Consider the following 22272-nt stretch of genomic DNA (forward strand, 5'->3'; position numbering starts at 1 on the left):
GATGAAAGAAGCTCCAGAGAAATCCTGGAGGTGAGCATGGGAGGAGGTGACAAGGAAGCTCGAGAGCAGGAGGTCTTGGGAGGGCCGAAGAGAGCGGTTAGATTGAGATTTTGAGACCAGGCTGTTGATGTAGCTGGGTGCAGAGTTGTGGATGGCTTTGTAAGGTATTGTTAGAATATTGAATTTTATTTGTTGGGTGAGCCGAAGCCTGTGGAGGGATTGGCAGAGAGGGGTGGAGGACACTGAACGGTTGGTAAGGTGAATGCATCTTGCAGCAGTATTCATGATAGACTGAAGGGGGATAGCCAATGTAAAAGTATTCCAATGAGGAGGGAATTGCAGTAGTCAAGGCGAGAGATGACCAGGAAGTAAGTTAGAATCTTGGTGGTGTCATTGGTTAAAAAAGGGGCATTTTCTGGAGATCATTCAAGGCAAGCCTTGGGTTTATTGGTTTTGGGAAAATGTTAAATTGATGGGTTTATTTCCGCTTTAGGTCACAGTCAGTGTTGTAATGAGAAAGGGCTGGACCCCCAGCATCCCTTTTCCAAAGACGCCAATTCTTTTTGTAGGGAATGTCTGTAATTTGACTGCAAGGTCTGTGTGGATCTCAAAGAACAGCAGCAAGCCGACCACATGATCAGGTGGGAAGGCTATCTAGGTAATCCCATACAAAGTCAGAATACTGTTACTATGAATGGAGGAAAGAGAAATTTAACAAAGTTTTCTGGACAGGTTGGATTAGTGGATCTGAGCAAACTGCTTCATGTATATAAACACATCAGTACATTCTGAAAAAGAACATGTCCAGTATATTTAATTGTCTTCTCTGCTGCCACTTCCTATTGGTCAGAGTGTCGGCCTGTCCGTGTTCATTTGTCAGGCATCATTCTGTACTTTATCCGTAGAGTTCCTCCAGGAAAAGGTTAATGTATTTGTAGAGAGCACATCCGTGAAAGAGAAAATTATAGAGTGTAATCTCAAACTGGGATCTTTTGGATGGGCTCTGGATAGGGCAAATTGGAGGTTCTGACAGTAGCACAAAATCACTAGTATCTATTCCATAACAAAAATGGCTTTGTCCCTGGACGACATGTGTATATGGAGGGTTTTAAAACTTTTTTTTTTTTTTCATCTAATTGGTCCCATGCACATATAATGTGCACTTCTCTTTTTATTTTTTTATTTTTGTGCCTTTTTTTTTTTTTTTTCTTCATTTAAAGCTGGACTCCAGACTGACATCCATTTAACCACTTGACCCCCAGGCCAATTATAAAAATTCTCTCCCATTAAAAAAAAGCAGATTTTTAAAGAGCCCTCAAACATTATAAATTTTTATAAGCAGAGGCCCAAGAGGTGTCAGCCTGCGCAGACATTAGAGGTGTGAGAGGGAACTATTAGGCTCCACCCATTAGAGGCTGTCTGCACAAAACTACAGGAGGGAGCCAAATCGGTCACCCTGAATCAGGAGAGGGAGCAACAGTGATTGGTCCCTATTACAGAAAACTCCTGCACAAAGGCAGATTTTCACACTGGATTATTACACAGATCTGGAAGAAATGCACAAAGCGCACCAAGATTCAAGGAAGGATACTCAAGGCTGTTTTTCACTCCCTTCATAGTGCAATCTCAGACTTCTTATGCAAGGGGGGTACTCCTAGGCTTAAATTGCAGATACAACAGCCATGGAAGGAGGGGGGGGGTCTAGCAGTCCCTGAATTCTATAAATACTTCTTGGCAGGGCAGTTAGTCTTTGCACACACGGCTAACGGGTGCTCTAGATGAAGCGGCTATTGCGCTGGGAGCTGCTGTGGTTGGCTCCTACAAGGCTTTGGTGAATATGGTACATAGGGGGAGCAGATCTCCCCATACCCAGACAGTATCTATGAGGTCGGTGCTATGTGCCTGGCAAATATCCCATAGTGCTTCCTTTGGTGGGCCATTTCCTATCTCCCCATGCACCCCCTTATGGAAGAACCCATCTCTCCCGATTTCTATTCTTGCCCTAACCCAGTGGTTTGGACGAGATATGGAATTAAAATCTTAGCCGATATTACCAATCACGGGGAACTTAAAGCTTTTGATGATCTGAAGTCACTTTTTCATCTTCCAAATAGTCAGTTCTTTCATTTTATTTTTATTTTTTTAACTGAGACACGCTTATTGGGAGCAGTTTGGTGAGTCCCCTATTGAAATAGCACCCTCGGGATTGGAAAAGCTGCTGAGAGACGAGGATCTGATTAATCCATTATCAGTTGTATACAAATTCTTATTCCCGGAGACATCTAAATTGTTGAATTATGTAGAACCAAATGGCTGGTTGAAGTCCCAGATTCAGACGAGGATGTGTGGGAGGCTCCTTTTCTCAGACTCGTATCAGCAAGAGATCACTTGATTCACTATACATTTTTGCATCGCATATATTTGACTCCTGGTAAGTTGGGAGAAAATTTTTAGAACAGTCTCAACCTCATGTTGGCGCTGCTCTGCCACCGGGGCGAACTTCATACACATTTTTTGGGAGTGTTCCGCCATCCGAATTTATTGGGGACGGGTCATGGATTGCATACAGTCGGTCACAAGCATTGAACTTAGACCATCCATAAGGGTTTGTCTGTTGAGCTTGGTTGACGGGGTAGCTCCCACTAAGGCGATACCTACACTCCTGACCCTCCTGTTATTCTATGCCAGAAAGTTAATAATACTGTCTTGGAAAAAAACCGCTGCACCCAATGTAGATTTGTGGAAGGCGCTGGGTGACGGGGTTCTTCCGTTGTATAAAGCAACCTACTTGAACAGAGGAGTGCCCATGAAATTTGATAAGGTATGGGGTGGATGGGTCGAATCTCTGCACACTGCTTCAGATTGATTGACTGAGTCCTAATAGGTGAATCCCTTCTTGGCCATTGATTCAATATGTTCCAATTGTCCAGATAGCCGATAGTGTTTGATCAGTAACTAGTTACATTAATCACTGCAGATTTGGAGTTGTTGGGGGCTCCATACATTCTGTGTATTCCTGATGCTGAGGCTGCTTGTTTGTGGTGGGCAGACTGGGTGTCCTGGGGAATGGGGGAGGAAATGTTTTTTTCTTTTATTGCCTGTTTTTTACTTTACGGTCTTGTTTTCTATGTACTTTGTCAAAACTCAATAAAAAATTATAAAAAAAAAAAAAGATTCAAGGAAGGATACACGATTTTAACTGCATCATAAGGCATAGAGTGGTTGCATTTGCAACCCATCACAGATAATGCAGTGCATTACTGGATAGTCCATGGTGTGAATGAGCCCCAGAGACTGTGAAAAGCGCTAAAAACTTATAACATTTTGGGTTTTAAATAGTTTTATGGGTTGAGTAATTGGTATTTGAATAAATACATATTTGGTCAGGTTTGATACATATGGTATTTTGATTATGTTGTATCTAATAAAATTTAACAGGGATCTAAATTTGTTAGTTTTTCTTTAGGCCCCATGCACACTGGGAGTTTAGTCCCAGTGCATGAGATCCCGACTTTGCTTGTGGGCAGAAGGTACAGGGACACCGTCCAGCCCCACCGCCCAAAAGCCTGTAAAACTGTGGGAGGCTGAAAGCTGCTGTGGCTACAAGTGGGTGAATGGTGTGCCAAATGATACTATAGCCTTTTAGGAATGATTCCCACCAGAACACGGTGTGGGGAAAAAACGCCCTGTCTTTGCGATCTGCTGCAGGTGCCAATATATTAACAGCACCCCAAATGCAGATTGAAAACACAGTGCGGTGCATTTTACAAAAGTAGCGCATGCACTACTTTTTGTGCTGTCCGGTGCAATTTGCAGCACTTTTTGAAGGGTATCTCCGTTTTCTTGGGATAAAAAAAATAGCAAATGAATAATCTAGCATATACAATTGTGAAACAAGTAATATTGTATTTGAATGATGTTAAAAATTACCTTTCCTTTTTCAATCTGCAGCCGCTGTAATTTTCCAAAAATGCAATATGGCTACCTGGAGGTGTTCTGTACAGAATGTGTATAGAAAGCCCCCAAAAACATAATTTCCTGCTTGTCTGATTGGCTCACTGATTTTCCCAGAAGTCTACATTAAGATGCAAGTCAGATTTATGGCATCCCCTGCAAAAAAATGTAATTTTTGCTGAAATCAAAAGCATCCTTACCTTTTTTTTTTATTTTATTTATTTTTTTTGTGATGTTTGGGTTGCGGGGGGAGGGTGGTCTGCTTCACTCAACATGCTTGTTACCCAATATTGGGCAGAGGGACTCTTCTGGTGTGAACTGACCAATATTGGACTTCTGGGTCACTTCACACCAGGAAAGGTGCATTCCATGTGCGTTTCCAGCAATGTGTTCAAAACACAGTGCCTTTTTAGATCTGCTGAGAGTACAATACCTTAATGTCAATGCCCCAAACTCAAATTGAAAATGTATTAATATGGGGGTAGTGGTGCGCTTCAGGGGTTAGTTCTTATTAAATCTCTAATAAAGTGAATATTGTGCAAAATACTCGACAAAGTGCTTAATGTGATCCGTGTGTGCATGAATATATGTAAAAGAATATATATTTATAATCAAAGTGCTGGTGCGTGGCGTTGATCTTAAAACAACATATAAAAGTGAATACCAAATATCTTCCAAATAAACTATATCAATATGACATGTAAAACTTGAACCTAGTAATAATTAAATACACAAATAAATAGTATAGGTGCTCAAATAAAGTGCTGTATGCTTCTTTCAATCCACAGAATGTTCAAAAAATATTTCTAATAAATGTGACAATAGGTGAACGTCTCTGTTGCAATATATAAAATATACAATATCTGTTGTGAAAATCCAAAAAAAATAAATAAATAAAATTTAAAGTGAAAATAAATCTTGTGTATATTTTCTCCTTTGTGACTGTGCTCCAGTAAAATAAAGTGACATATTCTCCTCCACCTGGTGTGTCACCTCTATGTGCGCTAAACTCTCACCTTAAAGGCAAGATAATAATGCCTCTGGTTACTGGTATATATTCAGACTTTTGAATGGATCCTTTTCCTTTTAGGGCTTTGTATACTTCAATCCGGATCCTAGATCCCTTTTTTCTGAGAGAGGTTTCCTGGATTCCTATAGGTGTCTGCTCGGTCCGCTGTCCTTATCCTATCCTCCTTATTGAGCCTTATAGTGCCTCAGAAACAAAGAGCTTTTCATGGTGCAGTATATAATGCCATTTATTTTTATCTCTATAAAGTTGCACTTACAGTGTAGCGAAGATAAACAGACGAAAATCAAAACAACCGCCGCTGTGGAGATCGGGCTCCGTCGTAACGTCACTTCCGGGTATAGAGCTCCTCCTACGCGTTACGTCACGAGGTCACGTGACTTCCTCAGGGAGTGGCTATAGCTGGAGTGACGTGCATTATATAGCGGGGAAACCGGATGTTTACCAGCCGCCATTTTTATGAAGTATTCATTCGTTACTAGGATCGGGATAGTATGTACCGACCCGGAAGTAGGATTGTATTTATGTATTTGATGTACTGACGGAATTGAGCGAAGTTTTAACCTACTTCCGGGTCGGTACATACTATCCCGATCAAAGGAGAGGGCCCATATTTAACTTATCCCATTGGCTTAACAAGCGGGCGGGCAGAGAAACCAAAATGGCCGAAGGAGAACTTCCGCCAGCAAGTAACGAATGAATACTTCATAAAAATGGCGGCTGGTAAACATCCGGTTTCCCCGCTATATAATGCAGGTCACTCCAGCTATAGCCACTCCCTGAGGAAGTCACGTGACCTCGTGACGTAACGCGTAGGAGGAGCTCTATACCCGGAAGTGACGTTACGACGGAGCCCGATCTCCACAGCGGCGGTTGTTTTGATTTTCGTCTGTTTATCTTCGCTACACTGTAAGTGCAACTTTATAGAGGTAAAAATAAATGGCATTATATACTGCACCATGAAAAGCTCTTTGTTTCTGAGGCACTATAAGGCTCAATAAGGAGGATAGGATAAGGACAGCGGACCGAGCAGACACCTATAGGAATCCAGGAAACCTCTCTCAGAAAAAAGGGATCTAGGATCCGGATTGAAGTATACAAAGCCCTAAAAGGAAAAGATTAAGCACAAGATGTATGTGTGAAACGCATCTACGAGACTTTATGCTGGTGTCTTTGGTGTCATCACTTGCAACTTTTTGGAAATAAAGGTATTTGAAACCTATTGGAATCCCTGGATGTGCGGCTAATTCTTTTCCTACAAGTGTTCCCACGGAGGCGGGCCGGGGCCAGCACTCTATTGGATATCCTATCTCCTGGCAATCACCACACAATATACACCTGGAGCAGTGTCTTTCTTTTCTTCAGTATCCTAAAAGGAAAAGGATCCATTCAAAAGTCTGAATATATACCAGAGGCATTATTATCTTGCCTTTAAGGTGAGAGTTTAGCGCACATAGAGGTGACACACCAGGTGGAGGAGAATATGTCACTTTATTTTACTGGAGCACGGTCACAAAGGAGAAAATATACACAAGATTTATTTTCACTTTAAATTTTATTTATTTTTTTTTTGGACTTTCACAACAGATATTGTATATTTTATATATTGCAACAGAGACGTTCACCTATTGTCACATTTATTAGAAATATTTTTTGAACATTCTGTGGATTGAAAGAAGCATACAGCACTTTATTTGAGTACTTATACTATTTATTTGTGTATTTAATTATTACTAGGTTCAAGTTTTACATGACCTATTGATATAGTTTATTTGGAAGATATTCGGTATTCACTTTTATGTTGTTTTAAGATCAACGCCACGCACCAGCACTTTGATTATATATATATATATATATATATATATATATATATATATATATATATATATTCTTTTACATATATTCATGCACACACGGATCACATTAAGCACTTTGTCGAGTATTTTGCACAATATTCACTTTATTAGAGATTTAATAAGAACTAACCCCTGAAGCGCACCACTACCCCCATATTAATACATTTAAACTGTTCAGTATCAGTACCAGTGGAGCTGCAGCAGGGAGTCTCTAATCACCTCAGACAGCGCAGGGATCACAAACACTCTTTTCTCAAATTGAAAATGCAATGCATTTGATGGCACCAGATCGCACGGTACTGCAGCACCATGCTTTCCGGTGCTGCGCGTTTTTTCAGAGGTAGTCCATGCGCTACATTTTGTGCTTTTTTATGCGATGCGATAAATGGGTGCATAACTCACTGCAGGGGAACATGCAGAAATCACACAAACGCGGATTATATTTTTTGTGATCCTGGACTGAACCAGCCCTTAAGGGTTCAGCAGATTTTTTTTTTTTTTTGTATGGGGGGGGAAGACCATGGCAAAATTTAAGTTGGTCTACATATGGAAAGAGGAGAAATGTAGCGGCAGGCAGTGTGTTTTTTTTTAACTTGTTATTTTTTTTCCTTCTTTACACTATTTTTTTTTTTCTTAATGCATTGCTGAAGCATAATATCCTTTCTGTGCAATTTTCTCTGATCTGTTTGCTCATTAGACAGGATCTAGCTCTGAATCCAGTCTGAGGTACAACACGGGTACATTATGTAGACATTTGTTTCCTAGGATTAGAGCGATGAATATTTAATATCACTGTGTAGTTATCTTTCCATTTGGGTTTAAAGGCGGATTAAGGCCTAGTTTCCTGATGGCTCCTTTGAAGCCACTATGTACACTCTCCCCTGAATAAGAATTACAGAGCTTATTATTGATATAAAGTGGCCATGAGGGCTCATTCACACATGCTTTTTTTTGTGCAATAATGAGGCACATGATGTCAAGTAGCCTGTTCATTTTCAATGAGGTATCCTGAAAAAAATAGGCCCTGCACCCCCCCCCCTTTTTTTTTTTTGTTAACAACTTTGCACCACAAGGCACATAGCAGTTGCACATGTGCACTATGGCACACTGTATACTGTATGTGCATGCAGTACAATCAATAAATTGCAACCCAGCACAGATACCCAGTGCGTTACTAGACAATTCATGGTACAAATGAGCCACCAAGTCTGTAAAACAACTGAAAACATTTATGGGTTAGGGAGTGTTTGGTATTGAATAAATGTCAGGCTTGATGGAATTTGATGTATGGCATTTATGTTGTACCTAATAAAAATTAGCAGGGATCTAAGTTTTTAGTAGTTTTGCCTTAGACCCCATGCACACTGGGGGTTTAGCCCGGTGCATGAGGTCCCGGAGTTTGGGTATGAGCAGAAGGCACCGGCTTGTCGTCCAGCCTCACCGCCAGCAGCCTATAAAGCTGTGAGAGGCTGAAAGCTGCTGTGGCTGGACAAGTGCATTGTGTGGTAACGTTTAGGGCAAATATGCCCAGAGACCAATGTCCAGAACACAGACTGTTAATGGTGCACCGAAATAAAAATTACAGTGCCAAAACCAAAAATTTAGGAAGCACTTGTCGGAAATTGAAATTGACTATTTAAAAAAAAAAAAATATTTACAGGTGCATCTGAAAAACTTAGAATATCATCAAAAAGTTAATTTATTTCAGTAATTCAATTCAAAAGGTGAAACCCATATATTTTATATAGACGTGTTACACACAGAGTGATATATTTCAAGCATTTTCTTTCTTTTAATTTTGATGATTATGGCTTACAGCTAGTGAACCCAAAATTCAGTATCTCAGAAAATTAGAATATTCCATAAGACCAATTAATCCTTTCTGTATTTAAAAAAAAAGGATGGTTTACTGAAAAGTTTGTCCACGTACAGTGGACTCAATACTTGGTTGGGGCTCCTTTTGCGTGAATTTCTGCATTAATGCGGCGTGGCATGGAGGCGATCAGCCTGTGGCACTGTTGAGGTGTTATGGAAGTTTGATAGTGGCCATCAGCTTGTCTGCATTCTTGGGTCTGGTGTCTCTCATCTTCCTCTTGACAATACCCCACAGATTCTCTATGGGGTTTAGGTCAGGTTGAGTTTGTTGGCCAATCAAGCACAGTGATACCATGATCAATAAACCAGGTATTGGTAGTTTTGGCAGTGTGGACAGGTGCCAAGTCCTGCTGGAAAATGAAATCAGCATCTCCAAAAAGCTGGACAGCAGAGGGAAACGTGAAGTGCTCTAGAATTTCAGGGCAGAGGGCTGCGCTGACTTTGGACCAACACCAGCAGAACAAATGCGAAACGCCAATTGCAGCAAAATCGCATGTGCAAAAATGCACAGAAAAAAAGCACTGCATAGATGTGAACTGAGTCTTATGCTGGCCATACACTTATCGATTTTTGGACGGGAATATTCATATGAAAAATCTTTGTACATTCGCTGAATGAAAGCATGTTGTTTGAAAATGTCACTTGCTTTTAACATTGTTTTAAATTGATAGTAATTTTTTATTTTTCTATTCTGCTCCTTTGAATTTTCCCATCACTGTGGTCAAAAACGAATGTTGATTTGACCCCAACTAACGATTAGAAAATCAAACGAATGTTCTTTAAATTAACATGTTTTTTGAAGGAAGACATTGTTTTTGTATGGCCAGCATAAGTGACAGCAGGCGCAGGTAACTTTTATCAAGCCACCAGCCTATGACAAGGGAGTCTCTCATACAAAATAAATTACAGTTCTGTCAGAAAATTGGCAAAACAGTGTTTAATTTTTTTTTTTATTTTTGCTTTTTAGATTTGATCTCGGAGTCCTGATGATATTGATCAGATTGAACCTCTAATAGTATATAAAGTATATCTCTTCTGTCTGTTACTCTCCAGAGTGGATTCGAGATTTTGCTCCCTAACCATATACAGTATCTCACAAAGGTACACCCCTCACATTTTTGTAAATATTTTTATTCTATCTTTTCATGTGACAAAACTGAAGAAATGGCACTTTGCTACAATGTAAAGTAGTGAGTGTACAGCTTGTATGGTCTTGGCCACCGTGCTGCAGCTCAGTTTCAGTGCCTTGGCAATCTTCTTATAGCCTAGGCCAGTGATGGCGAACCTTGGCACCCCAGATGTTTTGGAACTACATCTTCCATGATGCTCCAATACACTGCAGAGTGCATGAGCATCATGGGAAATGAAGTTCCAAAACATCTGGAGTGCCAAGGTTCGCCATCACTGCCCTAGGCTATCTTTATGTAGAGCAACAATTCTTTTTTTTTTTTCAGATCCTCAGAGAGTTCTTTGCCATGAGGTGCCATGTTAACTTCCAGTGACCAGTATGAGAGAGCGAGAGTAATAATGCCAAAACACACCTGTTCCCCATTCACACCTGAAACCTTGTAACACTAAGGAGTCACATGACACTGGGAAGGGAAAATGGCTAATTGTGTCCAATTTGGATATTTTCACTTAGGGGGTGTACTCACTTTTGTTGCCAGTGGTTTAGACATTAATGGCTGTGTGTTATTTCGAGGGGACAGCAAATTTACACCGTTTTACAAGCTGTAAACTCACTACTTAAACAATGTGGGCTATGTGGGACTTTAGGTGAGACACCAGCAGGTATGCCCAGCGTCTCCATCCCTGTATCGGAAAAAACTAATTGAAAAGGATTAAGAGAGGTGCATGGAAGCCAGCTAGCCCCCAGTCTGATGTACCCACCCTCCAGTCTGCCACCAACAAAGTAGACCTGTCTAATGATATAAATAAAGATCAGGGGTTTAGTTGACACACATTTGCAAACGCATGTGTAAGCTGCAGGGCCACTACACTGCACCCTGTTTTACCTGCAGTCCTAACACTTTTAATTTGAGTGTCTCCACACTGGGAGCACATGGCTGCTAATGGATGGATAGGAGGCAGGTGGGAGGGAGCAGCCCAAACCTCCCCCCAACCCACCCCCATCCATGACTGGTCTAGTATCTCAAAACTCTAATAGCAATGTTCGATCTGCTAACAGGAATCATTGTATACTGCCGGCCAGAAATGCTCTCCATGAAGAAACACAGTGGAGCAGAACAATAAAAAAAAATTGATCAGTCAAATTTTATAGCAGAAGAGACTCTGTGGGGTTGATTTACTAAAACTGGAGAGTGCAAAATCTGGTGCAACTCTGCATAGAAACCAATCGGCTTCCAGGTTTTTTAGTCAAAGCTTAAGGCTCCTTTCACACTATCCGTCCGTTGGACGGATTACGTTTTTCTCAGCGGGGGATCGAGCCGCCGATCCCCCGCTGAGCAGGAGGATGACAGCTGTGTCTCCGCTCTGTGTGCGGAGACACAACTGTCAGGTCCCCATGCATCTCTATGGGGGAAATCGGAAGGGAACGGACCGTCGGTCCGTTCTCATCCAATCCGCTGGACGGATGGAAAATAGGGTTTCCATCCGTCCAGATTTGACGGATCGGATTGGATGTCAGTGGACATGTCTCCGCTGACATCCGATCCCCCATGGAGATGCATGGGGGGACCGTTCAGATCCGCCAAAAAAAATGCACAGGCGGATCTGAACGGTCCGCCTGTGTGAAAGGGGCCTTATTGAACAAGCTAAAGTTCTGAAGTCAGAATCTGATTGGTTACTATGCACAGCTGCACCAGATTCTGTACAATCTAGTTTTAGTAAATCAACCCCCTGTATGTCTGTTTTGTGCATGTTCAGTGCAATGCACAGTCTGTAAGTTGACAGGTACCAATGCAATGTAACCTGTACACAGGCATAGAGGTTTGTTGGATGCCAAATGACTGAATACAGAAAACTGCAGACCTGGAAGAACACCAGAAGAAAATGGCCATGGCAACAATGTAGTGTTGAGTAAGCGCAGACCTCGAATCGCTGGAAAAGGCAACAGATAAGGGGTCCACATACAGATACGGTTCTGTTGTAAGGTTGCCTAAGGGTTAAATGGGTACAGTTCTAATATAAAAAACGTTCTTTTTTTTATCTTTTTTTTGAGATTGTGTAAACTGACTTTAACTGTGGTAAGATCAGATGACACACTCCTTTGAAAGAAAAATAAGAATAAACATGTCTATAAAGTATTTATGCATGCAGCCTTCATTCCTCCTCTTATTGAGCAGGCAAGGAAGTACAGGGCACACAAGGTGCTTGGATGACACACATTTTATGAAATAGAAGGGAGGCGCATCTTCCATACTCAAGGACTTAAGCCGGTTATAGTGAATTTTTTTTTTTATTCTTCCTTTTATTATAGCTAATACAATTTTTTTTTTGTGTTCTACTTTTAGCCAGAAGGTAGAACTCCTAGACTCCCTTATAAAATTAGCACTGTCTAACCTTGCAGGAGAAAATCTCGTTGACTATAGATTGAACTCAATGAAACCAAAACCGCAGTGACCTTTATGAAACCAAAACCGCAGTGACCTTTATGTTAGCGGAAGACTCAGTGTTGGGCTTTAATCAAAGGGAGCTGTGATGTGCGGTTTCTTTAGCTAAATCGTGGTGCTCTGGGAATCCTTTATGTATTAAAGTAAAAGTAAACCCTCCTATCGTTTTCAGCCAAGGAAGCTGCTAACTTGGCCTTGGTTTGTTTGTTTTTTTGTTTTTGTATAATCAAGTTTTATTTTAACAAAATAAGTAGGCAAGTATAAGTGTTCTCTGAGAATATACATGAAATGTACAAAATAGGCTCTACATATTAATCAATATATTAATAAACCAAGAGTTTCTCTTCTGCAGTATGCAGAAACCCATATGAAAATAAAGCAACACAACATGTAAAAACCCCTCATTTACAGTCAAGGTAGCTCTCTTTATGGAAGGAAAGCAGAGAACTAAATTAAGGGAAGAATAAGAGAAGAAATAGAAAAGGGGGGGGGGTAAGAAGAGAGTACCTATCTGTTACCAGTGTACAATAAATTCTAACCTAAAGGGATAATGCATGAGGATCTACATTGTGACATATAACTTGGTTACCATAAGACAAAAATTAAAAAAAAAAACAGGTTGGTGGGGGGTTGGGCTAGTCTTATTCGGTCATTTGGTATCTCTTGCGAATAGTATACCCATCTCATCTCTACATCTCTAAATTTTTCCTGTTGGTCTCTAACAGTGTGTATCCAGCGTTCAGCCTCCATAATGACATATATCAGGGGTCTTCAAACTATGGCCCTCCAGTTGTTCAGGAACTAAAATTTACATCATGCCTAGTCATGTCTGGGTATGTCAGAGTTTTACAATGCCTCATGGGATGTGTAGTTCCGCAACAGCTGGAGGGCCGTAGTTTGAGAATCCCTGACATATAGCTTCCTTTTCCCAAACAGATAGTGTAAAGCAATGTGGTTGTTTCCAAAATCAGGGGATTAGAATCTTTGCAGCATTTAATAGATGAGGGTTAATACTTCTTTTTAAAAGCCTTCATGGAAAATAGAACCTCGAGGAAGAAAAGATGAAATGGAGAGTTTGTGATTGGTCTAAGGGACAATTTTTGTATCTAAAGGATAATAGCTTCCTAGAATATGCTAATCTTAGGGCACGACCACCCAATGGGGAGAAGCGTGCCTCTTTGGTCACAGCCCCTCCAACATTGGTCACTAGCAGTTGGAAACAACTGGGCCAAGCGGGAAGGGGTCTTGTACCATCTGGTGCGGATTTTAATGTAGTATTCTTGGGTGCTGGGACTAATAGATGAGGTAGAAGTCAATTTAATAATCCGTTGAATCGGGGTGGGGGTAAATTACGTTCCATTCCAAGCTCCTTCTCCGTAGTAAGGGAGTAAGGAACCATCGTCTGGAGTCAGGCAGGTGTCTGCACAGAGATTCAAATGGTGTAAGACTCGTCGCAGGACACGGTCGGTTTATAATCTAATTTGGACATAAAATCAGTTAGATGGGGATGCCTCCAAGACATTAAAAGTACCATAGAAAGATTGCAGAGCTGGAAGGGGCAGCAATGTTCCTTGAGGGGCCAGTTTCTCCCATGTCATGTCAACATTCGCTCCCCATGAACAAAAGATTCTGTGTTCCTCGCTCGGTAAAAACCACAGGTATTCTCCTAACCAGGACATCAGGGGAGCGTGATTAGTCCAATTCAACCTATCATCTTGGCCTCTGTTTAATCTTTAACTCCCATGAGGCTGCACATGTGATCAGTTATGACACTAGCCATTGGATGGTTTGACAGTTTGGTTGAGAACACAATGCGAAGCCTGCATTCCTGCCACGTTTTTTGAAACTGTAGAATCAATGGGTTTACTTCCACTTTAGATGCTAATTTTTAAAAGATTTTACACATGTAGTAAAGAATTATTATTATTATTATTATTATTATTATTTTTTTTTTTTTTGGTTTTTTTTTTTGTTTTTTTTTAGCAGCGAAAGTACCTGAATGTTAGTTTGGCATCAGTGTCTTGCAGTCCCTGCACAGCAGAGCTCAGAGGACAAAGAGCCAATGAGTTGTATTGCAGTGCAAGTAGCATGCTGATACATGTAGTACTTTGTCCCATATTGCTTTCTAAAGCTGCCCATAGATGGGTCCTTATTTTTCATTCAGCCAGTGGACTGATCCCATCTTCCAGCATTCCTGTAGATGAACACGGACGGCCACACATGGATTGAAATTCAGCCAGTCTCTGCTGAACTGGTCGAATTTTCGATCAATCTATGGCCAGCTTAAAGTGGTAGCAAACCGCTGTCTGTGTTAGTGTTTGTTTTTTTTGCAGCCATAATGTGCTAGTATGCATCGCGCCAGAGCCGCTGCTTATGGCACAGGACTCTGTAGGAACGGCCCGGGTGGCTGTTTCTTCAGAGCGAATGCGTCTGTGATGTCACCAGTTCCATGTACAGTAAATGTCTCCTAAACGGTGCACATTTTAGGAGATATTTAGATTCTAGGCTTACCTATAGGTAAAAGTCAGAGATGGGAGTTTACGCCCTCTTTAAAGCGTAATACCACTTTTGTTGAGAAAAAAACATTCCCCTCTGGGTGATCTATGTACATTACAAGGATTATGCCAACCTTTGTTGCAGATTCCTACTTATTGTTATTCTGAAGAAATCCCTGTTTGCTCCTCGGTGCCTCTGTGCTTAATAAGTCTAATGAGAGTGGTTTTAGAATTATCAATCAGCTGTGCATCTGCAGAGCACTGAGTAAATCAACTGAGCCTGCATCCCTTTAGACGTGTTCCTATTGGGAGTATCTCCCCAAAAATAACATTTTTGTTGCAGGGGATGCCAGAAATTTGACCTGTATCTTAGTGCAGACTTCTGGGAAAATCAGTGAGCCAATCACACAAGCAGGGAATGATGTTTCTGGGGTGTGGTCAGTATACATTCTGTGTACAGAACACCTCCAAGTAGCCATATTGCATTACATTTTCATAAAATACCGGGGGGCTGCAGATTAAAAAGAAAAGGTAATTTTTAATACCATTCAATTACGATATGACTTGTCGCAATTGTATACACTATATTTTTCTTTATTTGCTATTTTTTTTTCTCTACGAAAGTGGAGTTATCCTTTTAAATCTAGTTATAAGGTCTGGCCTGCTTTACTCCTTTCTTGCTGCAGTCAATCTAATAAACGGTATGAAGGAGATGGCTGCTCCATCTAGTCTCTAAACCCTTTCCACAGACAAGCAACAGTGAAATGCAAAGGGGGGGGGGGGGGTATATCTTTGAATCATGTGATCATTGGAAAGTGGTTTACAAACAATATTTCTCTAGCGCTCATCGACAGACGTAGTCCTCGGTGATACACCACCTTCGGGTTATGTTACCTCCGCAGGAGCAGGACTAGACAGGAAATTAAAAAGCTCTGGCCACACCCTAGGGGCAGTCCCAGAGGGTATATCCTCTCTCTCTCTGCCTCAGCAAATCAGTTATTTTCTGTCTAGTTAGGAGTAAGGACCTAGATACCTTGCTGGGATCTTAGGTCCTGGCAAGAAATTTTTTTCTAAAAGGATTTTTGGACAGCTTTTTTTTCTCCAGTGTTCCTGTGAGATCTTCAAGCAAGAAAGCTGAACTGGGCGACGGGCTGGATGTTGAGATCCGGTGGTCACCCCAGTTCAGCCTACGAGCGCGTGCAGGCCATAGCTCCGCGCTGAGTCGGCCGCGACAAAGTCCCATTAAAGGACTGAACCCGCGAGTTAAACGTCTCGCTGAAACGCCAAAGACCATGAGTCACGGCGTCTGTATCGGTCGACAGCCCTCCCGCCCCGGTGGAGAGGGGTACTGTCAGGAGTTGGTGCCCGCCTGGTTCCGGTATGGTGAGTAGTATGTTCCCCCTGTTTTCCCTGACGGGTTTTGTGGTGAACGCGGGCCCCTCTCTGTATGGTAAGAAAGAGTTTCTTTCTATCCTATAACATGTCACAAATCCTCCTACTTTGAGTGTGATTTTATGTGTGCAAAAGCCAGGAGGCTTGGTTTGGGAGCTAACAATCTATTGTATACATGTTTTAAAGATGTAATCTGTGGCATTCTGGGAATCTTATGGGTTAAGTATAAGCTACCTACCAGTCAGAAGCCACGGACATGTAGACTGCCTTCCAAGTCAGATCTCCAGCTAATAGCAGGCCTCCCGAACGGCCATGCGGTCCGCCAGGGCCGGTACCGCCAAACACGCCATATCCCCATGCAGAGAGAGTGTTGTGTGCCTGCAGCACACCGCTAGTCAGCACAGGCCGCCGCCATTTTTTTTGCTGGATCGCACGAGCCGCCATTTTGGCGTAGCCTCGTGTCTCCAGCATGGGGGCGGCCATGTTTTTGGTGATTCTACACCTCGTGGAGCTTGGGGGAGGCGCCGGAAGGCGTACAGAGGGGCGGAGCCGCCTCCTTTCTTCCTGGGCAGCCAGCCAAAAGACTTCCTGTTTGTCTAAGACAGCGCTGTAAGCTGTTGCAGTTCAACTCTGAACATCAAGTGGTGAGCCTGGGGGTTTATCTCTCTCTCTCTCGATCGATAGGGATCCCTAGCAGGTAACACTAAGGGGTTTTTTGTGGCGCTGAGGGTCAAAAAAAAAAAAAAAAAGTTTTTTCTTTACTTTGAATTATATCATCCAAGAAGTAACTGGAGTTATTATGGACCCTGCCACACAGATTCCCCCACCTGTTTCCCTCGAGGGGGCCTCGGGACCCGCGGTGTACAGAGTATAGAGTCATTTACAGCAATTTTGGAGTCTATGGTGGCTCGGGTGGAGGCGGCCTGTCAGGGACGGGGGTCAAGGAAGCGACCCCCGCCTACCCCTATACCATCTGACACCTCTGACTCTGATTCAGAGATGGTCACTGCAGTTGCAGGTTCCTCTGCAAGGGCTGCTATCCCAGGTAAAGCCCCCTCAGACAGTGAGGAGGACGCTTCTTCTCCTGCTATAATTCAGGAAGAAGCATTGGTGGACGCACTAGTTGTGGCAGTGCAAGAAACCTTAAAACTTGAGGCTTTACCGGCAGAGGCAACTGAAACAGAGAGGCCTTTTGGGACTAATAAGCCCATCAAGACGGCGAAGGCTTTTCCTGTACCTAAATGTTTTGGAAATCAGATTAAAGGAGAATGGGAACATTCTAAACGTACCTTTACTATTTCCAAGCGTATTGCTAGACGCTATCCGTTTGAGGAATCCATCATTAAGAAATGGACGGTACCACCAGTCGTGGATCCGCCTATTTCCAGGCTGAACAAAGCCACGGTTATTCCAGTGGAGGACACTTCGTCCTTTAAGGATCCGGTGGATCGAAAGATAGAAGCGGAGTCCCGCACTATCTTTTCTCTGATAGGGTCAGCATTTAGACCAATAATCGTTATTGGTCTAGTTTCCCAGACACTTACAGAATGGGCGAAGATGGTACGCCAAGATCTTAGGGGAAAAGATATTCCCCAGGAGACATCTGATTTGATAGAACAGATCATACAAGGGCTACGGTTTATCTGTGACGCAGCCTTGGACACTACTCCCCTATTAGGGCATGCATCTAAGTTAGCAGTGATCCTCAGACGTGTGCTGTGGTTAAAATGCTGGTCAGCTGACCTAGGTTCCAAAAAGACTTTGACCAATCTCCCTTTCCAGGGGAATCGTCTATTTGGAGCCAACCTAGATGAAATCATTAAGGATGCCACCGGGGGCAAGAGTACTTTTTTGCCACAGGCTGCAAAAGCTAAGGAACCTCGCAACAAGCGAGGACCTTTCTTTACCGCCCATAAAGGACGCCCGGCTGGTACTTCCGGGAAAGGCAAGACTCCTCCAGGAGGGTTCAAGAAGGGCTGGTCGGACAAGCAGAGGACCAACCCAGCCAAACCCGAAGCAAAGGAGTACACAGCCTGAAGGTGCGCCCCCACCCAATTTCAGGGTGGGGGGACGTTTTCACCGGTATTCAGGACATTAGATCGAGCATCAACCACTACTACCGGTGCGATTCTTCCCTTCCAACATTTAAGCACAGGAAGCGGTAGTTACCGTTCCCTGTATAGATCTTTTCCTTTACCTTTTCCTAAGATTAGTCCCGATACCTCACAGGAATCGGATCTGATTGACCAGATAGGCCAAGTAGCCTCTAGTCGGGTGACTTCGGTCCCTGAGGTTCAACCAGAAAAGATCACCTTGCCTGATAACTATCAGGTATCTGATAAATGTGTGGGAACAGAAAACGACCAGACTTTCTCGGATGGTCGGGGCCAGATACCTCTAGGGACGCCTGGTTCAGATCCAATCAGCGCCAGTGGTCCTAGAGATTCTAGGCTGGCCTCTTCAAGCCGGCCTGGCCGACTTGGACAGGTTAGTCGCAGACGTTCCGTGGGAACTTCGTCTCAGGGAGTGTCTGTAGTTTCAAGGACCTATTTACCTTCGTGCTTTACAGTCGCTGGTTTTAATGGCCTGGCCATTGAGACCCAAGTACTGAAGGACAGAGGTTTGTCTACTTCTGTCATTCCTACCCTTATTAAAGCAAGGAAAGCGACTTCCAGCAAAGTCTATTATCACACATGGAAGACTTATATTGCGTGGTGCGAATCTTTAGGATTTCCTCCACGTACCTATTCGGTGTCTCGAATATTGGCCTTTTTGCAACAAGGGGTTGAGCAGAAGCTAGCCTTGAGCACCATCAAGGGTCAAGTTTCAGCATTAGCAATCTTCTTTCAGAAACCTTTAGCTACCAAATCCTTGGTGCGGAATTTCATCCAGGGGGTGCGGCACCTGGCTCCTCCAGTCCGCGCGCCCTTACCGCCCTGGGATCTTAATTTGGTTTTGTCGGTTCTACAGAAACCTCCCTTTGAAAACATCAGGGAGATTCCCTTGCTTACTTTATCCCAGAAGGTGGCCTTCTTGGTGGCTATTACGTCTGCTCGCAGGGTGTCAGAACTGGCTGCATTATCATGCCAGTCCCCATACCTAGTGATTCATAGGGATAAGGTAGTACTTCATCCTAAGCCATCTTTTCTTCCTAAGGTGGTTTCAGATTTTCATCTGAATGAAGATATTGTACTACCTTCCTTGTGTCCTCAGCCCAAGCATCATCGGGAACATGCGTTGCATTCCTTGGATGTGGTTCGGGCAATCAGGGTATACCTGAAAGCTACGGAATCATTCCGTAAGACGGATTCACTTTTTGTGATCACGGATGGCCCCAGAAAGGGTTTGCCTGCATCTGCCGCGACCATTGCCAAATGGATTAGACAAACGGTGGTACAGGCTTATTCTATTAAGGGTCAGAGTCCTCCGTTCCCTGTTAGGGCGCACTCCACTCGAGCGCTCAGTACTTCCTGGGCCTTTCGCCATCAGGCGTCAGTGGTCCAGGTATGTAAGGCGGCCACTTGGTCGTCGGTACATACCTTTACTAAATTCTATAAAATTGATGTGACGGCATCGGCGGATGCCTCATTTGGCCGCAAGGTTTTGCAGGCCGCAATTTGAGGAGACCGGTGGTCTACCTCGAGGGTTTTTTTCTGTTTGAAAAATTTTTTTGTTGAGTCTCATCATTAAGGATGAGCATTGTAAACTTCTAGTTGGCACCGGTTGGGCCTTCTAGATTGGGATTTGATTTCCATTTTCCCACCCCTCAGTTGTGATACTGCTCTGGGACGTCCCGAAGGTGGTGTATCACCGAGGACTACGTCTGTCGATGAGCGCTAGAGAAAAATGGATTTTTGTAAAATCTTACCGTAAAATCCTTTTCTCTTAGCTCATCGACAGACGTAGTCCCCGCCCCTCTGTTTTGGAGTTGGGTTGGGTTAAATTCTCTAAGCACTGCTTTTTCACATAACTGATTTGCTGAGGCAGAGAGAGAGAGGATATACCCTCTGGGACTGCCCCTAGGGTGTGGCCAGAGCTTTTTAATTTCCTGTCTAGTCCTGCTCCTGCGGAGGTAACATAACCCGAAGGTGGTGTATCACCGAGGACTACGTCTGTCGATGAGCTAAGAGAAAAGGATTTTACGGTAAGATTTTACAAAAATCCATTTATATATTGCATGTGTGTATTGGGGAAAATGAAATAAAACCACTTAAAAATGCAAAAATTATGTGTTAAAAAAAAAAGCAGAATATTCTCCATTACAGAATAAAAGTTAAACATTGGCGTAAATAAACTAACTATTCCTCCCTTATGCCTAGGTCTTCATCCCATCAGCCAACCTTCTGATCAGAGATTCCTCATCTACAGTCTTTGAAACAAGCAAGTCCCGTGACTTGAGGTCCCCACAATGCGGCAGCTAAAGGGAAAACCCAAGAAAGAGTCCTCCAAAGACAAGAAGGAGAGGAAGCAAGCCATGCAGGAAGCTCGTCAGCAAATCGCCACTGTAGTGCTTCCCACGCTGGCCATCGTGGTGGTATTAATCGTCGTGTTTGTTTACGTGGCGACTCGTCCAAACACAATCGAGTAACTTGTCCTTTTTTTTTCTTATGGGTACAAATGCCTTGTGCCAAAAAAGAACCAAATATGAATGTTTCTACCTTCAGCATTGACGGTTTAAAAGAAGGATTCTGTCCACTCTCTTCAGTGTTTTTATCAGATTTGTCCTTTTATTGAATGTTTAAAAAGAAATGTGCCAATCATTTTGTGTCAAACAATGCTACAGTTGTGCCTTTAAAAAAAAAAAAAAAAAGTTTTTAAAAGACCAGCTGAAACTTTGGAAACTGGGAATTGTAAATTTGGGCGTGGGAAGAGATGTCTGGTATTCTGATTTATAATCCTGTCTCTGTATAATGTCACATTTGCCAAAGGACTGTACTTACTGGTAATGTCAGTCTAATATATTGTACCGCACACCCCCAATATTTATTTTTTAAATAAAGTATGGAACAATCCATTGTGTGATTATATTTTTCTTTGGACAAATCTCTGCAGGCAGGTAGCCAGTGCCTTCAAGAAGTACAAAGGTGGCAGGTTGATCACAATACCCTTAACCACTTTAAGACCGGAAGGATTTGCCCCCTTAATGATCAGGCTCTATTTTGCGATTCGGCACTGCGTTACTTTAACGGACAACTGTGCGGTCGTGCGACACTGTACGCAAACCAAATTTACGTCCTTTTTTCCCTACAAATAGAGCTTTCTTTTGGTGTTATTTGATCACCTGTGCGATTTTTATTTTTTGCACTATAAACAAAAAAGTGACAATTTTGGGAAAAAAAAACAATATTTTTCACATTCTGCTATAGAACATTCCCCCAAAAAATTATATTTTAAAAATTATCTGTTACATATTTTTGGTAAAAAAATATCGCAATAAGCGTATTTTGATTGGTTTGCACAAAAGTTATTGCGTCTACTAACTATGGGAAATATTTGTCATTTTTATTGTTTTTTTTACTAGTAATGGCAGCGATCTGCGATTGATTATTTTTTATTTTTATTTTTTTTGCGGGACTGCGCCATTACGGTGGACAGATCGGACCCCTAACTGACATTTTTGACACTTTTGCGGGTGCCAGTGACATTACTACAGTAATCAGTGCTAAAAATATGCACTGTTACTGTAATGACACTGGCAGGGGAAGGGGTTAACCCTGTGGGTGATAAAGGGATTAAATGTGAGCCTAGGGGAGTGATTCTAACTGGGGGGGTGTGGCTTCTGAAATTACCATAGAGACGTGATTTATATATAGAAGGATCACAGGGGCTCTATGACCATTTCAGGGAGAAGAACGGTCAGATGTGTTTACAACAGCCGACCGTCCTTCTCTCTCAGCGGGGAACGTTTGAGGGTGTCAGAGTGCCAACCGAAGCCGCCTGACACATGCATCGGCTTCCCTGCTGCTGAGTGGGGGCGGGAACGCGCCACCGGTGGCGCGCGCTCGCCCCCACTAGCTTCCCGCTTGCGACTGACGTAGACCTTGAGCAGGAGAGTCACCTTGCCGTAGTAAATAGACGGCGGGTGATCAGGAAGTGGTTAG

At 42.7% G+C, this 22272-nt stretch overlaps 1 protein-coding gene across 3 annotated transcripts in view; it reads left to right on the forward strand.

Moving 5' to 3' along the window:
- SMCO4 (single-pass membrane protein with coiled-coil domains 4) overlaps positions 1 to 21190 on the forward strand; it is a 103648-nt gene extending 82458 nt beyond the window's left edge. For all 3 annotated transcript variants that reach the window (XM_082245877.1, XM_082245875.1, XM_082245876.1), the window contains one exon: positions 20491 to 21190. In XM_082245877.1, the coding sequence (XP_082102003.1) occupies positions 20580 to 20759 (180 nt within the window). In that variant the 5' untranslated portion in view covers positions 20491 to 20579 and the 3' untranslated portion in view covers positions 20760 to 21190. The remainder of the gene's footprint in view (positions 1 to 20490) is intronic.
- The last annotated feature ends 1082 nt before the right edge of the window (positions 21191 to 22272 follow it).

The sequence above is a fragment of the Pelophylax lessonae genome (assembly GCF_965119305.1).
Source record: "Pelophylax lessonae genome assembly, chromosome: 2".
NCBI classification, from domain to species: Eukaryota; Metazoa; Chordata; class Amphibia; order Anura; family Ranidae; genus Pelophylax; species Pelophylax lessonae.